At 44.9% G+C, this 18,837-nt stretch overlaps 1 protein-coding gene across 1 annotated transcript in view; it reads right to left on the bottom strand.

The window, feature by feature from the left end:
* Positions 1 to 18,837, bottom strand: part of LOC147897207 (uncharacterized) — a 114,664-nt gene that overhangs the window by 66,863 nt on the left and 28,964 nt on the right. Inside the window, exon 3 of the mRNA XM_087381286.1 lies at positions 4,750 to 4,961. Within this exon, the coding sequence (XP_087237412.1) occupies positions 4,750 to 4,961 (212 nt within the window). The remainder of the gene's footprint in view (positions 1 to 4,749; positions 4,962 to 18,837) is intronic.

The raw sequence follows: 18,837 nt of genomic DNA, 5'->3' as shown, positions 1-18,837 counted from the left end.
GTGTGCACAGAATATTGGTAAGGAAGCCTCGGGATCGGACAGTTTTTAAGTTCTGTGACTTCATAGCCGTTATTTAATCAACCATTGAATCTCAATACTGGAGTTGTAGAAGGGGGAGGAAACAGATAGAACTGTCATTTCATGCTCAATATTTCTCAAAAATTATATCTCACAATACTTTCAATCTCGTAAGTTGCAAATAAAAAGTTTAGAACCATTCGTAGGTGGAAAAGTTCAAATAAAAGCTTCGAGAGTTCTTGTGCATCGGTACACTGTCTATTACCAAAGACCAACCTCTAGCGAGAGGAGCCAAAAAACTCCAACAACGTGTTAGTAGCAAATTCTTCATGTCCTGAAACAACTACACTGACCTTCAACAAGGAAAGTTCACAAAATAAGTTCCAAATCCTCTGAGTAAGCCTAACTGTCCTAAGTGATACATGTACTAACTATACCAACTAACCTGATTGACTATAACTAGGCCTACAAGGCACATACCAAGGAATTAGTGGCACCCATGGATAGCCCATAGAATGGCCTACAGATTTTCCCCCATGGGTTTAGATATTTAGGATTCATACTTGTAGTGGCTCCACCTGTTAAGCTCATTGTATATGGTTTTTTTCATCCCAAAGACCCTTCAGTCTTTTGAAGACCAGCACGCACGTATGGCAGCCCTTGTTGTGGACTCAAATAGTCTTGGCTGGGTTCAAAGCATCCTCACTATAGCTCGATGTAGCGTTTCAAGTTATCACGTATCTCTACCGTATTAGACAACATGCTCCTGCACCACAGAGCGCATAGACTTCCTTGGCTGGCCTTGTCCTCATCCATGGCACAAGCGTCAAAGGGTGACCAGAGGTGTTGGTATGCACGCACATGCAAATGGTTTGAGAGGTTGGGGCTACACTTAGACAGGTGACCTCCCTTCCCGTACATCATCGAGGCCCCTTCTATCCCGCTTACATATCACGAGGTGAACCAAGTCGTTTGAGAGGATATAACAAAATTATTTAGGACCAACATTAAGGTTGGGTTTAAGTTACCCTTAATATTTATTATCCTTATTAACACTAGTACAACCTAACTACGACACAAGAAGGGTCTAATCAAGTATTTTTATCCTAGAGAAATGCAACATATGGTTTTTTGGAAGCCTGCTTCCAAAAAAATTTTAAGACTTGGTTAGCACCTCGGTACAGATGAGGGATTTCATCCAATCCACCAAGATATACACGGATCCAACTCCTCCACTCCTTGAGGATATCGATCCGACATTTCCGCATCTCATCACACTGCCCCCGCATTGAGAGTTGTCGGGCAGAGGGCATACCCAAAGAGGGTCGCCTCTGCACCCTATGCGATCACTGGGAGATTAATTCAGAGGAGCACCTTGCCTTTAGATTCCCCATGTACTATCAGATCAGAGGTCATTATCACTACCTCTAAGGGATGGTTTCGGACCGCTATCCAAACTCCTCTCCTACCAAGACCTGATATGCTTGGCATCCTTCATTCATGAAGCCAGGGAGTCGTTGCTCCGGACACGTAGGAGAGATCAAGGTACAACCAAACTCCTCTCAAAGCATGATCACTCAGTTTTACTAGCCATATGGAGCCAACCACCAAGACTTACGGAAACGGCGGACGCAAGGACCCAAGCCCAAGATGTGACAGACTCGTCAGCAAATTGAGATATGGATCGTATTAGGAGACCTTCCCTCCATGCTCACTAGACCGGAGACACGACCCATAGGGGTGACAGTGGTGCTTGCTCACCTCAGGGCCATAGCCACCTCGAGATGATTCTTTTGTTGCGGATCTTGCCAGAGGAAGCACAGGTTGAAACAGACCCTCAGAGCACGGTGCCTACAAGACTCAAGGTTGTTCACTCATTATGAGGGGGACAACTGGAAGATTGAGGCATCTGGATTGCTCGAGTTAGAAATCTAAAATGTGACTGAAGTTGTGGTGCCATTTGGTGCTACCGAGGATGGACCTGTGTACCGGGATGGTTTGCTTGTGCAGGACCGGACCTAGAGGAGTAGGAGCGACTGGTTGAAAAGCCAGGAACCGGAATCGACACCGAATTGTTCCAAAGTATTCCATGTTGGGAGCTGCTGGAGCAATGTCATCGATGTGTTGGCATTGGGCCAAGATGTGTCGATGAGAGGGGGTGTTGGAAAGCTCACCTCCCCATTTGTAAGCCCCCAAATAAGGAGAGCGTGGGGGAGGGAGGTCTAGGGCAGAACATGCCCAAAAAAGAGAAAGAGATGGGGCTGCTACATGGGCAGCACCTCACATGAGACGAAGGCTGCAACAGATGGCGAGAGAGACAGTGTAGAAGGCAGGGCATAGGGCATCCAAGGGAAGGAACGGGCCTGCAAAAGGGCAGATCTGGAGCAGCAGGTAAGAACAGGTCTATGGGCAGGTGAAAGGCCTGCAAGAGGGCTGCGCCGCAACACTATAGATGGCAATGGAAGGGAGGGGCTGCGGTGAGCAGCACCCTGCCCTTATATAGGGCCAAGGAGCTGGTTGGTCGGCCATATGGCCCAGCACACAGCCCCAAATTAGGGGTGCGTTACCTGCTGTGATGGCATAAAACTTGTGATGGGACGCTAACATCTGTCAACAGGTGTGGCATGCTGTGGTTTCCAATGAAATCCCAAGAATATTTCCAAATAACCTGGACCACGAACTCTTACTGAGCTCTCAAGCAAGTTCTCTTTTGGCTTTAGTACACCTTGTCCATAATCACCTTCCAGCAACCTGCGTCCGAGATTTGAAGAAGCACCCACACTCCGCCTTCTGCCTTCAAAGAAGGCCCATTCCTTCCAATCCCGCATTACTTGAAATATATGAAGAGCAGATTCTCTCAATAGCATGCTATAAAGGCATAAATCAAGTACATACCAGAACCTCGTACTGCCTATGTGCTTGCTGTGAACGCAAACCATGCACCTCATGGAGGCACATACCAATAACTTGTATAATCCTATAATGCTCCCTTCTCAATTACAGCAACAATCTGCACATGAAACCCTAGGACACTCCATGGAATCCACCCTCGTGTCAATATCAACAGCCACACACCTGGAAGATTCCAAGCACTCCATGCTGTCCTTCACCTTCACAAAGATCTCTGACTCCCCGTCGGCCCACATCTCAATTTCAGACATCTTTACTATGGCTTCTAGGTTGGCATATCTTACCTCGGTAACACATGGGGATGTCACCAAGAACAATTCTCCATTACCACATTAGCTTTGGCTTTTGTGTCACCATCTGAATCTTAGTTGGACTCCTTGTGCTTCTGATCTGCCTTCTTCTTTCAACAATCATTCGCAAAATGGCCTGGTGTGTCACAATCGAAACACTTTTTCTTTCGCTTCTTCTTCTTGGAAGTGTCCTCGTCATCTCCAGAGTCATACTTCTTGGGCTTGCCACCTTTAGGCTTGCCCTTTCCTTTGCCAGTGTTATCCTTTGCCAACAACACCTTGTCATCGTTGTCATTGTTGTAGAGCTTCTTCTTGCAGCAGTACTAGACCCAACTCCTCAAAAGTCTGAGGTTTTGGTCCTCTGTCCTGTATCTGCCGGCTATCTCTAGAACTTGCACCCGCGTGCTCCACCTCGAGCGTATGTAGACTCTCTGTCCTTTTGACCTCAGCTTCTTGCTGCCCTAGGAGACAGCCAAGGTACCAGCCCAAGTAGAGCTCAGTCTGCAGCCTCTCTTGTACTCCTCTGCCTCCTAGAAGTAGACCTGAGGATGTGTGAACCGCTTCTCCAACACTTGCTGGTTTGCTGGATAGTTGAATGCCCTGCTTTGGGCTCCTTTTATATGCCTCTAGGGCCCTCAAAATACCTATCAGGCCCTCAGCCGACCACTCCTATTGCTTATAAGTAGGGGCCCAGCCCCCCCTCTGTTGTGTGTGCCAGCCGACTGGCTGGTGGCTGGCCCCCTCCTGGGACTGTGTGCTGGGCCATATGGCCGAAAGGCCAGCTCCTTGGCTCTATATAAGGGCAGGGTGCTGCCCACTGCAGTCCCTCCCTTCCCTTGCCATCTGCTGTGCTGCTGCCAGGCCCTCCTGCAGGCCTTTCACCTGCCGATAGGTGCTTACCTGCTGCTCCAGATCTGCCCTTTTGCAGGCCCGTTCCATCCCTTGGATACCCCGCCTTCTGCATTATCTCAGGCACCATCTGTTGCTTCATCTCCTGTGAGGTGCTGCCAATGTGGCAACCCCCTCTCTCTCTTTTCTGGGCATGTTCTGCCCTAGGTCTCCCTCCCCCACGCTCTCCTCATTCGGGGACTTACAGATGGGGAGGTGACCTTTCCAACATCCCGACACCATAAGAAAGTCAGATCTTAGAGGAAACAAAACCACACTTGTGTTATGAGCTATTATATAATAGATGGAAAACAAACTTCCTTCAAAGATATAATCCAATTGAAAGCATAGAACTCAACCACAATACACACTTGTTGTCTTCATATGGAGTTCTATTCTAGTTAAGCACGAAACAGACCCTAAAAGTAATGTCATAAGATAAAACGAAGCCAAGCATAAATTGGAAGCAAAACAAAAGTCTCCTCTAAGAAACTTGAAACGACTCCTTTAATAACATGGGGCAAAATCCAATGGAAGCTTTGAAGCCTAAAAAGAATCTCCCATAGAGAAGCGAAAAAGAATCCTGTTACAAATAACATTTACTATTGATTCCTGCAGTTTTTGAAGTATACAAAGATCTTACCTGACAATCAAAACATCTGTGGATGAGCCTCTTGACATAATCAGCTACTGCTCTTCTTCGTTTTTCCGAGTGTCCATTTGGTTGGATGCGAGAGAGAAGTTCTGCAGTCCTCAGTTCTGCAGAAGCCCACCGTGAATCATACCTTGGAGAGGAAGAGACTTTTGCAAAGTATAAAGATGCTTCCTCAATGAGGCCAGTAGGCTGAGGAAAACCTACAACATTTTCAATAGAAGTTTTCAAACTCTCCCTCCTTCCCTCCCTCCCTCCCTCCCTCTCTCTCTGTGATTTGTATCAGGTTTTCTTTCAGTCTCATAGACCCATCGGTCTTCCGAAGACATTCAAAGATGGTTCCAAAGATGGAGAGTAACATCCTACCTTGAGATGTCATCCGGGGAAATGGATGAGAAGGCATTTCATAAAGCTTTGTTGGGAATATTGCAACAAAAATGGCAATCAGCTGAGAAAAGGGCTAAGTATGAGTACTATTGTACACATATCAATCCCATCTATTGGGACACCTACTCCAAGGAGGAAGATAATGCACAAAAGTACATAACTATACCCATACCTGCAAATGCAAGAAGAAGTATTGCACTCATCCGCACCCGATCACACACTTTGGAGGTAGAGAAAGGTGCTTGGGGAGATGTCTCAAGGGAACAAAGATTTTGCAAGTTATGTGACCAAGAACAAGTAGAGACAGAGGCACATGTCCTCCTTACATGCCCACGATATGCATGCATAAGGAGGGACTTTAACAACATTACAAAGGAACACGACACCCTCGCAAGCTTGCTTTCACATACCCATATAGCCACTCTGGGCAATTTTATTGCCAAGATTCTTCAATATCGGGAATGTTGTATTACTCAATGTATTTCAGAATAGTTGTTTTCCTACCCCTTCCATAAAAGAAGGGAGACACTTGTATTGTGATTTTCATGGGTCCCATGGGTCGGTTTCTCGGCCCCCAGAGGACGGTAATACATTCTTCTTCTTCTTCTCTCTCTCTCTCTCTCTCTCTGCCGGCAGCTCCTCGCTGCCCCCTTTCATAGCTTCGTGATCGTGCTCGTGCTTTGCAGCTCCTCGCTGCCAGCACATGGTTTGCACAGCCCCTGCGCGTATCTGCCTCGCAACCCCGTGTGTAGCCTCGAGACACCTGCGTGTAGCAGCAAGTGAGACACTACATCTCATCCTTGCCCTTACGCTCAACCCTGGATACATCTGCGCAGCATCACATTCAGTCCTCAGAGACACGTACGAGACCTCACGTCCAGCCTCAGAGACAACCTCACGTCCAGCCTCAGAGACAATCATGTGACCCCCGTGTGCAGCCTCGAGACACCTGTGTGACATCACAATCAACCTCAAAGACACCTACGCGACCCCACGCCCAGCCTCAGAGACAATCACGCGGCCCCCATGCCTACACCTGAGACAACTGAACACCTGCTTGAGAACCAGTCCGACTACAATAATTCGTAAACCAAGAAACGTACCTGACAATCATCAACGAACCTCTTCTTCGTCACCTGCGTGCAGTCAAGATTCCAGTGCCGAGGACAAGCATTTACATCCACACAGAACTTCAAGAAGCGCAGGAAACATGGGATCATTTCAGACCCCTTTCAAGTTGAACAAACACCCAGGCCTAAATACTCCTTTTGGGAAAGTGTATGGCACGAAGAACAGCAAGAAATTAAACATGCTCATGAATATGTTGATCGAGTTACAAGCTGAGAATTTCCAGCTCCAAAAAACTGTCATGCAACTCCAAAGAAGAGTGGATGCCCTAGAGAACACAATGGATAATGGATGCCAACAGATGCAAAAGTTTATGCAAACCACGCCTGTCGAACGAGATGCAAAGAATCTGCAAGAAGGGAAGAAGTGGACTGAAATAGTCTCCAAGAAAGATGCCAGTGCAGAACATGTTGAAGAGCCATCGAAATCAGCTCAAGTACCGCCGCATCCCTCAATCTCAAATCAAGAGGATGCCCATGAACAGAGAGAAAGAGATAAGAGGTCGTCCCTCAATCCCAAATCAAGAGGATGCCCATGAACAGAGAGAAAGAGATAGGAGGTCTCAGAACATTGTTATCCGTGGTCTACCGGAGATGGAAAAGGAAACCCCTCTGGCTCTAGCCAAAGAGGTGACTGAATTTTTTTCAGAACACTTTGCAATGCCTGAAGTGACTGAATATGCAGCCCACCACGTATGGAAAGCACAAGAAGACATTCTAGAAAGAGAGAAATCTGATTTGATTACTTTCATAAAAAATCCAAGAAAGGGCTGGAAACAAGTGAAAGGCTGACGGAAACAGGTAACACGGGATATATCAGATGCAACCATGCTTGATTATGTTACCAAGTTGTACAATCATGCACATGCCACTGAAATGGGGAAGGAGGATCTGTCGGTCACATGTACTAGTCCTTTTACCTTTGAAGACATTGAAGCTGGACTAAAGAAGATGGCTAATGTGTTGGAGATAAGTGCACACACTAAGTGTACTATTTCCCTAGTCTACATTTGTCTAGTCTAGTCTAGTCTTTGTGTCTTGAGTGTGTGCCATGTGGCACCTCTACAATTATCCCATAAGCACTCTTGCTTTATGTCTTGTACTTTGGCCCATATATTCATGGGTCACATCATTGCAATCAATCTAGCTTGTGTCTTGTCTACACTCATCTACAAGGTAACTCTTTGTCTGTCTTTCAATCTTGTTCTTATTTTACTTCTAGTTTTCTAGTTTCTAGTTCTTCCTTTTATATTCTTACATGGTATCAGAGCCAGGTTGATCCCTCTTCTCTCCCAAGTCTGCTGTAGCCATAGCCGCCTCTTCTCACATTTTTGCCCCGCTCAAATGATCGCCATCTCCATCTTCTGCCCGTCTTCTCCACGCTGCTGCCGTTCCTGTTCAGGTTGCCGCTGCAGATCTGCCCCACCATCTCTCTGCCAGATGTGCGCCACCACATCACGCCACCGCTTCTCTCTGCCAGATCTGCACGCCATTGCAGACTTGGGAGAGAAGAGGGATCAACCTGGCTCTGATACCATGTAGGAATATAAAAGGAAGAACTAGAAACTAGAAAACTAGAAGTAAAATAAGAACAAGATTGAAAGACAGACAAAGAGTTACCTTGTAGATGAATGTAGACAAGACACAAGCTAGATTGATTGCAATGATGTGACCCATGAATATATGGGCCAAAGTACGAGACATAAAGCAAGAGTGCTTATGGGATAATTGTAGAGGTGCCACACGGCACACACTCAAGACACAAAGACTAGACTAGACTAAACAAATGTAGACTAGGAAAATAGTACACTTAGTGTGCACTTATCTCCAACACCCTCCTTAAGTGGACACTAGGAGTAAGACACAAAGACAAGACTAGAAGACAGACATAAAGACTGATAGACTGAGAGACAAGACAAAAGACATGACAGACAAAGATCCTGAGACACCCCTCCTCAAGTGATATCCTCATATGGGTCCACAAGGGTAGGGACAAGATGGATCTTAAAACAAAACACAGTCAGATTGATAGACAAATAGACAAACAAGACTAGATAGACAGAAGACTGACTGTAGACAAACAGATAAACCTTGGAGACATTCCCTCTTCAGGTCCACAAGCAGAATGAGTAAGACACTAGAACCCCTTGACCTACATCATCGGTGGTCAAAGTGGTAGACAAGAAATATGAAGTAATCAGAAAGCCCACTTCTCATCATATGAGAAAGGAACAGCAGGATCTGCTTATGGAGATGTTGCATCAACATGGGCTGAGGTAGATGCAGGGGCTGATGTAGAGGGTTTGGAGTAGCAGTCCCTCTCCCGGTGATTATCACGGCCACAAATGGTGCAAGGATGAGCCTTGAAACAGTCCTTCTCCATATGATTAGTTTTGCCACGATGGGTGCAAGGCTTTCTTACCTTAGAACTTCCTTTCTTTGCTAAAAATGCAGTGTCAGTTACCTTTCGTCGTTGAGTTCTTTCTTCCTCTTGGAGAGCATTGATGATACCTTCAAGAGAAGGATTATTGTGATACTTGAAGGTAGTGACAAGAGTAGCATAGGTGTCAGGTAAGCTTTTGAGAAGCACAGCAATAGCAATATCTTCGGAGATGGGAGACTTTACTGATGCAAGCTGAACCATAAGACTACGAAGATAATTGATATGAGAGGCTATAGTAGCTCCTTCCTGCATATGTAAATCAAAGAATGAGATCATAAGTGCAATCTTAGAGTTTTTAGATCGGGGTCCAAAAAGGGTATCCAAAGTGATCCATGCTTGAGGAGCAAACTGTATGTCGGAGATGTGATGAATGTAATCATCTCCAAGACCGAGCAAGATGATAGCATAGGCTTTGTCGTTCTTGGCAGTAACAACTTGCTCAATGTCGGGGTCTCCGGGAGCAGCACGGTGAACAATGTCCCAAAGACCTTCTTTCATAAGATGGCACTTGATTTTGATTTGCCAAGTATGAAAGTTGGACCCATTAAATTTGTCAATAGACATGAGAGAATGAGTAGAAGAGCCCATGTGGGAAGGTCTTACCTCTTGCTAAGATGCAAGGGCAGTGTCTATTCCCTTACAAGATTGCAGAAATGAAAGAGGAGATCCAAGAAGCCGGCTCTCTCTCCAATAAGCAGTTTGCAGATATGAGGATAAAAAAAGATTGCTCAGCAAACTGAAAGAGACAATGCACAGTACCTTGTAGACTCTTCAAGATAACTGAATGCAGGTTGGGCAGAGATAGAACAGCTTCAGCTCCTCCTTTGTTTCGAACAGAAAAGGTACGGGCAGCAGCTTCAGAAAATCGTGGTTCGCAGCGGCAAGACTTTGAGCATCAAAGGAGAAGATGGCGCAGATCACGAACAGCAGCTGGAGAGGTGCAGCCTGTTGCAGATACAAACAGCGATGGTACGTGCAGGTACAGATTCCGTACAGTCATACGGACTGTACGGACAGTCTTGGCTGTACTTCGAGTTGTACGTACGTTGATGCAGGTGCAGGAGCGACAGCAGGAGCGGGAGCTACAGCAGGGCCAAGAGCTGATGGACGTGCAGATCTGGCAGAGAGCGGAACTGCGCAGCAATGGCGCGCAGATCTGGCAGAGATGGTGCGCAGCAGATCTGGCAGCGCAATGGCATGCAGATCTGGCGCGCAGATCTGGCAGAGAGAAGCGGTGGCATGATGTGGTGGCGCAGATCTGGCAGAGAGATGGCAGGGCAGAAAGAGGCGGGCAGATCTGCAGCGGCAACCTGAACAGGAACGGCAGCAGCGTGGAGAAGACGGGCAGAAGATGGAGATGGCGACCAGCTGAGCGGGGCAGAAATCTGAGAAGAGGCGGCTATGGCTACAGCAGACTTGGGAGAGAAGAGGGATCAACCTAGCTCTGTATACCATGTAGGAATATAAAAGAAAGAACTAGAAACTAGAAAACTAGAAGTAAAATAAGAACAAGATTGAAAGACAGACAAAGAGTTACCTTGTAGATGAGTGTAGACAAGAGACAAGCTAGATTGATTGCAATGATGTGACCCATGAATATATGGGCCAAAGTACAAGACATAAAGCAAGAGTGCTTATGGGATAATTGTAGAGGTGCCACATGGCACACACTCAAGACACAAAGACTAGACTAGACTAGACAAATGTAGACTAGGGAAATAGTACACTTAGTGTGCACTTATCTCCAACACCCTCCTTAAGTGGACACTAGGAGTAAGACAGAAAGACAAGACTAGAAGACAGACATAAAGACTGATAGACTGAGAGACAAGACAAAAGACATGACAGACAAAGATCCTGAGACATAATGGCAAAGCCTCCGATCACATGAAGATACAAGCTAAATTTGTGAAATGGACAGGAGACCGAGCAAGAACATGGCTCTCACACATCCTAACACATACTCTACACCATGGTTTTCCTCAGGAATGGCAAGAAAATTGGGTCCAGCCTTTACACAAGGGTGGAGACAAAAATTCAGACATAAATTACAGAACTATAATGGTCAGCTCTACATTGGCCAAGCTCTTTAGTATGGTGCTTGAAATGAAAATCAGCTCATGGGCAGAAGAGGCCCAGAAAAAGGGCCACTGGACAAGCAGGCTTTCGCAAGGAGCACAGGACAGCCGACCACCTTATTACCTTGAGAGTCCTCATGGATGAGTGCAGATTGAGAGGACGCACTTTATTTTGTTGCTTTGTGGATTTCAAGAAAGCATTTGACACAGTTCCAAGAGGAGGACTATGGAAGAGAATGCAAGCAATAGGAGTCCCATTGGCCTTGAGAGTAGGCATCTCTCGTATCTATGAAAAGGTATTATGCCGACTCAAACAAGCACAGGGTATGTCAGATGTGTTTGAGAACAATATGGGAGTGAAACAAGGCTGCCCTCTATCACCTACCTTGTTTGGAATATGCATTGATCAACTGGAGGAACTCGTCAATGAATTTGCAACAGAGGAAGGGTTGCAAGGACCGCAATTGGGACTATGGACAGTGCTATTGTTGCTATACGCAGATGATGTAGTTCTTTTTGCATACGATCCGGACTCTATGCACAAACTTTTACAAGTGCTCAAGACATCCTGTAGGGAAAGTGGGCTGCAAGTGAATGTCGAAAAAACAAAGATGATGGCAGTCTGTACCAATCAGCCAGAATATCCCCTTGAGATCACCTTTGATGGACATTATTGAGGATGTCAGCACCCTCAAATACTTAGGGGTTGATATTCCGGCAGATCACACATGGTAGCAATGTATACACAGAAGGATGGACACTGGCTGGGGGAGGTACTACCAGTTTGAGAATGACTACAGGCACACTGACACCAGGAACTGGAAAATTCGAAATGTATTGTTTGATGCATATGTAGTACAGACAGTATTATATGGAGTGGAAGTATGGGGAGGCAGTATTTCAGCCTCTACATGGAATGATATTGAGAAAATGCAAAAGGCTTTCTTACGGCGACACCTTGGTGTCAAACCCACTACTCCATACTCATTACTTTGGTTGGAAACGGGAAGGAGGCCGATTGAATTTCATGCACTGATCAGAGTTATGCAATACCTAATAGAGGTGCAGCAAATGCAACCTGATAGGTTGCCTCATAAAGCATGGAATGCCAGCACAAAGCTTCAAAATAACCACAAAAGTAAGATCATCTGTACAAGATGGCCAACCGACATAAGAAAATGGTTCAGCAGATGGAAAGTGGAAGCATATTTGACCACGCCGCCAAAAAAGGTCACCATGCAAGAGTTTCAACTGTCTTTACTGAGCACTTTGCAAACTCACTGGCTGACAAGTGAAAAGAGGGTAAAGCTGGAATATTACCAAGACAATATAAATCCCACATGTTGGTCTACATACATGTCCGAAGAAACTCATGCTCAGCCTTATATTAGCACACCTATCCCCCTTCTATATCGCAAAACATAGCCAGGTTTCGTACCAGATCTCATACATTTGCAACTGAGAAGGGAGCTTGGATGCATCAGCCCAAACATGCTAGAGACTGTACCCTTTGTGACATGCAGACAGTTGAGACGGAGGCACATGTGGCTCTACAGTGCCCTCGATATGCACATATCAGGGAGGACTACCAACAGATACTGAAGGACTCCGCTCAGCTGACATCAGTTCTCTCTACTGCCTCTCCGACAGCATTGGGATCTTTTATCACTCGTCTTTTTACCTGGCGTCAGGAACTCATAGACTCCTGACCCCTCTCCTTGAGGACACTCTATTTTACATTGTATTGAGACGGGTCCCATGGGTCATTTTTGGCCCCCTGAGGACGTTAATAGACTCTACTTCTACTTCTCTCTCTCTCTCTCTCTCTCTCTCTCTCTCTCTCTCTCTCTCTCTGCATCTGAGTCAGCTGCCAGCTTAGCCGAGGGAGAGGAGCTTGATAAGATGAGAGCATCATGGATCAGCGGTAGAGGTGAATGAGGGACACACACTCCACGTGCGACACGCAAAGAGCCCAGAGTACACACGATCGAGGTCTGGTCTATCTCATCCCTTCTCAGAGGTGACCGCCAGAGACGAGGCATCACCCTTGACGTAGCACACCAGATTCAGAGATCGAGGAGACCACGCCCTCCCCCACGTCGTGAGACAACTCGACAAACACAGATACGAGAGCTTCTCAAATCTCATCAAAGTGCCACCAAGTTACTTGGATATATGGAACCTGAGCACGCACTACGAGTGCTAGCCCTGAGCGCCTGACACGCTCATGTTACTTTGCCACTCTAGTATTTTGTTCACTAGCTGAGCATGTTAGCATTTTAGCTTTTGCTTTCAGTTTTTCAGCTTTTAGTTCTTAGCAAGGGTCTTAGTGAACCCTTTGCTTCAGCCCTCAGTGGCTTGTACTTCTTGGATTCGTACTTTGTCTCATAGGCCCGTGAGGCCTCTTGCAGACATTAATCTCTCTCTCTCTCTCTCTCTCTCTCTCTCTCTCTCTCTCTCTCTCTCTCTCTCTCTCTCTCTCTGTACGTTGCTACTCCGCTCGACGCTGCTGCTGCCTCGCTCATAGGCCCGTGAGGCATTCCACAGACGTTAATCTCTCTCTCTCTCTCTCTCTCTCTCTCTCTCTGCCCCACTCGACGCTGTTGCCCCTCTCTGATGCGCCATTGTCCCGCTGCTCCTAGTTGCTACTCCGCTACCCCAACTCACTACTCTGCCTCTGCTCCACCGTTGCACCTTGCTACACCGCGGCCGTTCCTTGCTGCTCCGCTCTCTCTTTCTGCCCCCCTTCGCCTTGCCTCCCCGCCCTGCCTTGCCTTTCCGCCTCAGCTTACCTCTCCACTCCGCTACCCCCTCAATCCACCCCGCTAGCCATTTGCCACCTCCACCAACCCTCAGACAGCTCCCCAGATCCTCGGCTCACTCCGCCATTCACTGCACCTCCACACCTCGATCCATTTGCTCCAAGAAAGCACCTCAAGTTGCAAGAAACAGGAAAAAGAAGGCCTCAACCACATTACAATGCATCTATGAAAGAGGGGACGTGAAGGAAGGACAGAGAAGCACTATGTCACCAAGCTGTAAATATCCTAAGTCAAAGTATTGAGTTAACCATTTATTTGATCATAATTAAATAGTTTTCCATTTGCGTTAATTATGGTCAAAGAGTTCCTTTAATGGTCAAAGATACTTGACTCTGGTCAAGTAAGTCTGATTTCGGTCAGGGAGACTTAGTTTATTACCGAAGGGGTAACTACGATTAACCAGAGAACCACAAAGTTGACTACGGTCAAACAGGGTTGACTTCGGTCAACGAGACTTGGCATGTGCCAAGAGGGTTAACTACAATTAAGCGAGTTGTGCCAACTTCGGTTGGAGAGATGTGCCAACTTCGGTTGGAGAGACTTGGCCATAATTAAGGCGCCTCCACCACTATTGGTCAAAGTCCCCTTGATTATCATCAAGAGCGTTGACTCCGCTCAACCAGAGAATATATATATACATATATATACACATACACAAACATACACACACACACTTTTTTTTTAAGTAAAATCCAATGCTGTGTATTTATAATGTCATAACTTTACAAGAGGGAAAGTCTCCAAGATAGAGAGTATTCCACAGATCAGAAGCATAAAAAGAAAAGCTCAATGCAAGATGCATGTATATCACCCTCATGGCAGGCATCATATAAAGATTGCCGTAATGAGGCTCTAAAGGATTCATATGACTTTTGAAACTGACGGCCCAAATATGCCAAATTATGTTCTTCCCAGATTGTCCAAAGAGCCCAATATCTCACCCATGAGAAAAAGAGTGAGTATTGAGATAAAGACGTCCTAAATCTGCCAAATAACCAAAAAAGTTTCCCAAATATGTGACTCGGGAAACGGAGGCGAAGATGATCTGAAATTTCCCCCACGATGTTCCGAGTAGACTGACAATGCCAAAGTAGATGAAGGACAGTCTCTGAAGGAGCGTGACACCGTAGGCAAGTGGGTGAAGCAATGTGACGTTTAGCAAGTGTGATTCCCACTGACAGTGTGCCAGTCAAGCATCTCCAAAGAAAAAGTCTTTGTTTCAAAGGCATTTTACACCTCCATATTAGTCGGAGATTCTTCCGCCACCATGAAAGAGGCCGTCTGATATGCCACAGAGTATTAGCATATTGAATCCAAGGGGCAGGCTGAAGAAGCTTGTAGACTTTGATGGAGGTCAAAACGGACAGAGGAATAGGACGAGAGCATGTAGCAGTGGGGTACAATTTCCAATCCATAAGCCTGTCTGTGTCAGCCACAGGGGGAATAGGTAGGAAAGGATGCAAGAGATCAGCAATTTTCTTCCATATCAACCTGTGGTGCATTCCCAATGCATAAGTGGCAGAGGCCTGAGGAAAAGATAAAATATGGCCATGATCATCTACCACGTCATTGATGTATCTGATTCCCGATTTCATGAGATTATATGCCCTAACCGGTTCCTGTAAAGCAAGTGGAGTGTCAAAGATGGCACTCCAATGAATACTTTCTTTCCGCATTGAGTTTGTCCCCGAATGATTATCAGGAGTCCATTTGACTTTAGAAAGCACTTGTTTCCAGTCTAGTATCAGAGCAGTAGAGAAAGGGCATCCAGAAATCTTCCCTACAAATCTCCCAATGATCAGTAGTCCAATGGCCATAAGCATTTGTCCTCATGTTGACACACATGGATGCTATCATACAAGTCCATGGCTGTTTTTAACGGAAAAAGGTATTGAGCATAGTCGCCTTCCTTGCAAGTACATGATATCTGATATTTAGAACATTAAGTCCTCCATGCATCTTAGGGGAGCACACCATTTCCATCTTCAGCAGTCTCAATGCTTTCACAGCAGTTTTTGTCTTCCATAACAGCTCCATAGCTTGAGACATAAAAGCTGAGATATCTCTAAAGGACCAATGTAGTAAAGGCAAGAAGAACTGAACATAAGACATTACAATAGACTGGACTATTCTGAGCCTAACATGAAGTGGCCAAGTAGAAATTTTCCAATAGTCCAATTTATGTTGAAGTCTTTGGAAGATCCATTTTAGCTGCTGCTTCCTGGTGATATGCCATCCTATAGGATATCCCAAATGCCTGACAACCTCTTTGGAATGCACTATCTGACCAGGCCAGAGAATAGAATGCCAGTCACATTGTTTCAGTGGAAGCAATTTAGATTTGTCAAAATTGATATGCAATCCCGCTGCTAATCCATACAATGATAATGTAGCCATAAGCATGCGGACTTTCCGAGGAGAGTTCTGTGGCATAAAAAAGGAATCATCAGCATATGCATGTGCCAAAAAGGATGCAGCCCCAGGGATTTTAAGACCAGTCATCTGTCCTATGCTTGTAAGGTGATCAAGATACATCAGGAGGGGATGAGTCGCAATGGCATAGAAAAGAGCACTAAGGGGGCAGCCCTGTCTGACTGATCTACCCAATGTCCATGACCGAGATAGATGGCTTCCGAGAATGCACTGAGAAGTAGAGCCAGAATAAAGCCAATAAATTGCATTTGCAATCTTGGGACCAAATCCCAACTTTGTCATGGTTTGAGAGATAAAATCCCATTGTACAGTATCAAATGCCTTAGCGATATCTACCTGCAATATGAGCACATCTTGATTCGAGTATTTAGCATATTCAATTGCAGTCAATGCATTGGAGATATTGTCATGAATTTGTCTTCGCGGCACAAATCCATACTGATGAGGATGAAGGCCCGCATTCAGAGTCCCTTGAAGCCTATACACAATCATTTTGGCAATGAGTTTGTAAACTACAGGCATCAAAGTAATAGGCCTCCAATCTGACATATGATCACAAAGATTTTTTTTTGGCACAAGTTTGATTATGCCATGCTTCCAGAGGTGCGGCAATTGATTTTCTTGCCAGGCAACATTGATCATTTGTAAGAGAACATCTTTCAAATCATCCCAAAAAGAAATATAAAATTCCACCGTAAGACCGTCCCAGCCAGGGGACTTGTATTTGCCGAGATGGGACAATGCATTCTCAAGTTCCGTGTCAGTAAAAGATCTGTCAAATAATAGAGCATCATCCATTTTCACTATCCCAAAAACATATTGAAGAAATTCAGTCCTTGCATCAATCATTTGATTTGATGGGGATCCAGGGGTAGAGAACAGTGTCTGGAAGTAATTTTGGCATTCATCTTGGAGATCAGAGAAAGAGTGCGTCCAAGATCCATCTAGTTTCCTGACCCTTAGACATGAGTTTTTCTTTCGAGTGGCATGCAGGCCCTTGAAGAAGGCTTTTGATGAGCAGCCCTTATCCATGAGGGGTTTCATTCTTGCTCTAATCTGCCATTTGTTCAATTTCTGCTGATCATTGTCAGTCAGTTTAATCCGGGCTTGTGAGAGGGAATCATTTTCTGATTCAGAAAGAGGCCTTAAATGTGAAAATTCAGTCAGCTGTTGTGCTGTCCTTTTTGCCCATTTGACCTCATTCCTCCATGTAGCCATGTGCCATTTTCCATAGTCCCTAATGACATTCTGTATACGAGAGACAAAGCTGTCCCAAGCATAATTCATGTCCTCCTGAGCATGCAAAAGCAAGGGATGAATTGCAACTCTGATCATTTGCTGGAAATATTGATGTCGAAAATAAGCCTGATTAACATGCAGTAATCTGCTGGAGAGAGTCGGCAAATCATCCAGTGGCATACCAAATTGCAAATTTAACCATAATGGGGCATGATCTGACAATCCCAATGAGAAATCTATGAGGAGATGAAGGCTGAAATCTGCATATTGTTGTGGATAGAACAGATACCATCTGTCAAGCCTTGCCCAGTATGTGGTAAATGCATTATGATGGAAAGTATATCCGGGCACTGACCCTTGTAGAAGAAGCCATAAATCTTCAGCCTGCACAGAGAGAAGCATGCTATCCACACACACACACACACACACACACACACACACACACACATATATATATATTTGTTATGTGTGCACATGTGTTCAATGGGGACGCCCATAGTGACTAGGATTAGTCCAAAGATTATTATTTTGCATGCGAAGCGCTAACAATTAATGGGTGCCATGGTTATGCGCTTTATTTAATTGTTGCAGGTATAAGAAAGGTTCTAGATTTGGGCATTCGAAAGCCTCGCGAGCAACTAGGAGCTATTCATGTGACCCAGTGCAAAGACGACCCCAGAAGACCTTACCCATGGACATGGGATTAGAACTATATATACCTTTGTAAGACTAGAATAAGTCCAATCATACAAATTTAGAATTTTTGTTGTTCTAAAGATCAAAAATCTACAAAGAATATAAAAGAGAAAATGAAAGAGAAGAAAAAAGAGGTAAACAAAAACTTTTATGAAAAACAAAAGGAAGACATACTTAGCAAGCAAAGCAACACTTATGTCGTCGTCAGTGCCCAAGCATAAGCAGCTATTCTAAAGACCCGCAGAGTCTCTTGGGCAAACCCAGTGCTTACTAAAATACGTCAAATAAACAAAAGAGAATGAAAACAAGAAATAAAGAGAAAACGAAGCAAGTGACTAAGCAAAAATAAACAAGCAAGTCAAGAAACAAAATCTTCCAAAAAACTAGAAACTCTCTCTCTTATTTAAAACATAAAAAGCTAAATGGCCCTTTACACTTATGTATCGTTTCTACAAAGAGGCAAAAATGCATTTCTAACTTAGAAAGCACAAGCATACTCAAACAAACTCTCTTTTAAAACTAAAAGAAAAACGGGCTATTCAGCTCCCCGCTTTTTGTTTTCAGCTTATGTTGAATCATTCTAAACATACCTAAGGCCGATACACCATAGATAAAAGACTTCATATCTAAGAATGTGCGAACTTTTTTCCTTATTTTCCTTGGATTATACCTCTTGTGTAATAGTAAAGTGATCAAATTACTATATTGAGTGATAAAAGACTCCTTAGTTGTACAAAGGCGAGAAAATCTATGGAATTGGGAAGAAATGACTCCATATTTTGCCAAATCAGAAATGTTTGAGTCAATGTAAGGCATTTTTATAATGTGTAAACCACTATATTCACGTTGTTCAC

The sequence above is a fragment of the Dipteris shenzhenensis genome, chromosome 11 (genome assembly GCF_047967505.1).
Source record: "Dipteris shenzhenensis isolate YYH24624 ecotype China chromosome 11, Dip_SZ_1.0, whole genome shotgun sequence".
NCBI classification, from domain to species: Eukaryota; Viridiplantae; Streptophyta; class Polypodiopsida; order Gleicheniales; family Dipteridaceae; genus Dipteris; species Dipteris shenzhenensis.
Note: the sequence above shows the minus strand (reverse complement) of the source record. Positions and strands in the feature narration are given on the sequence as shown.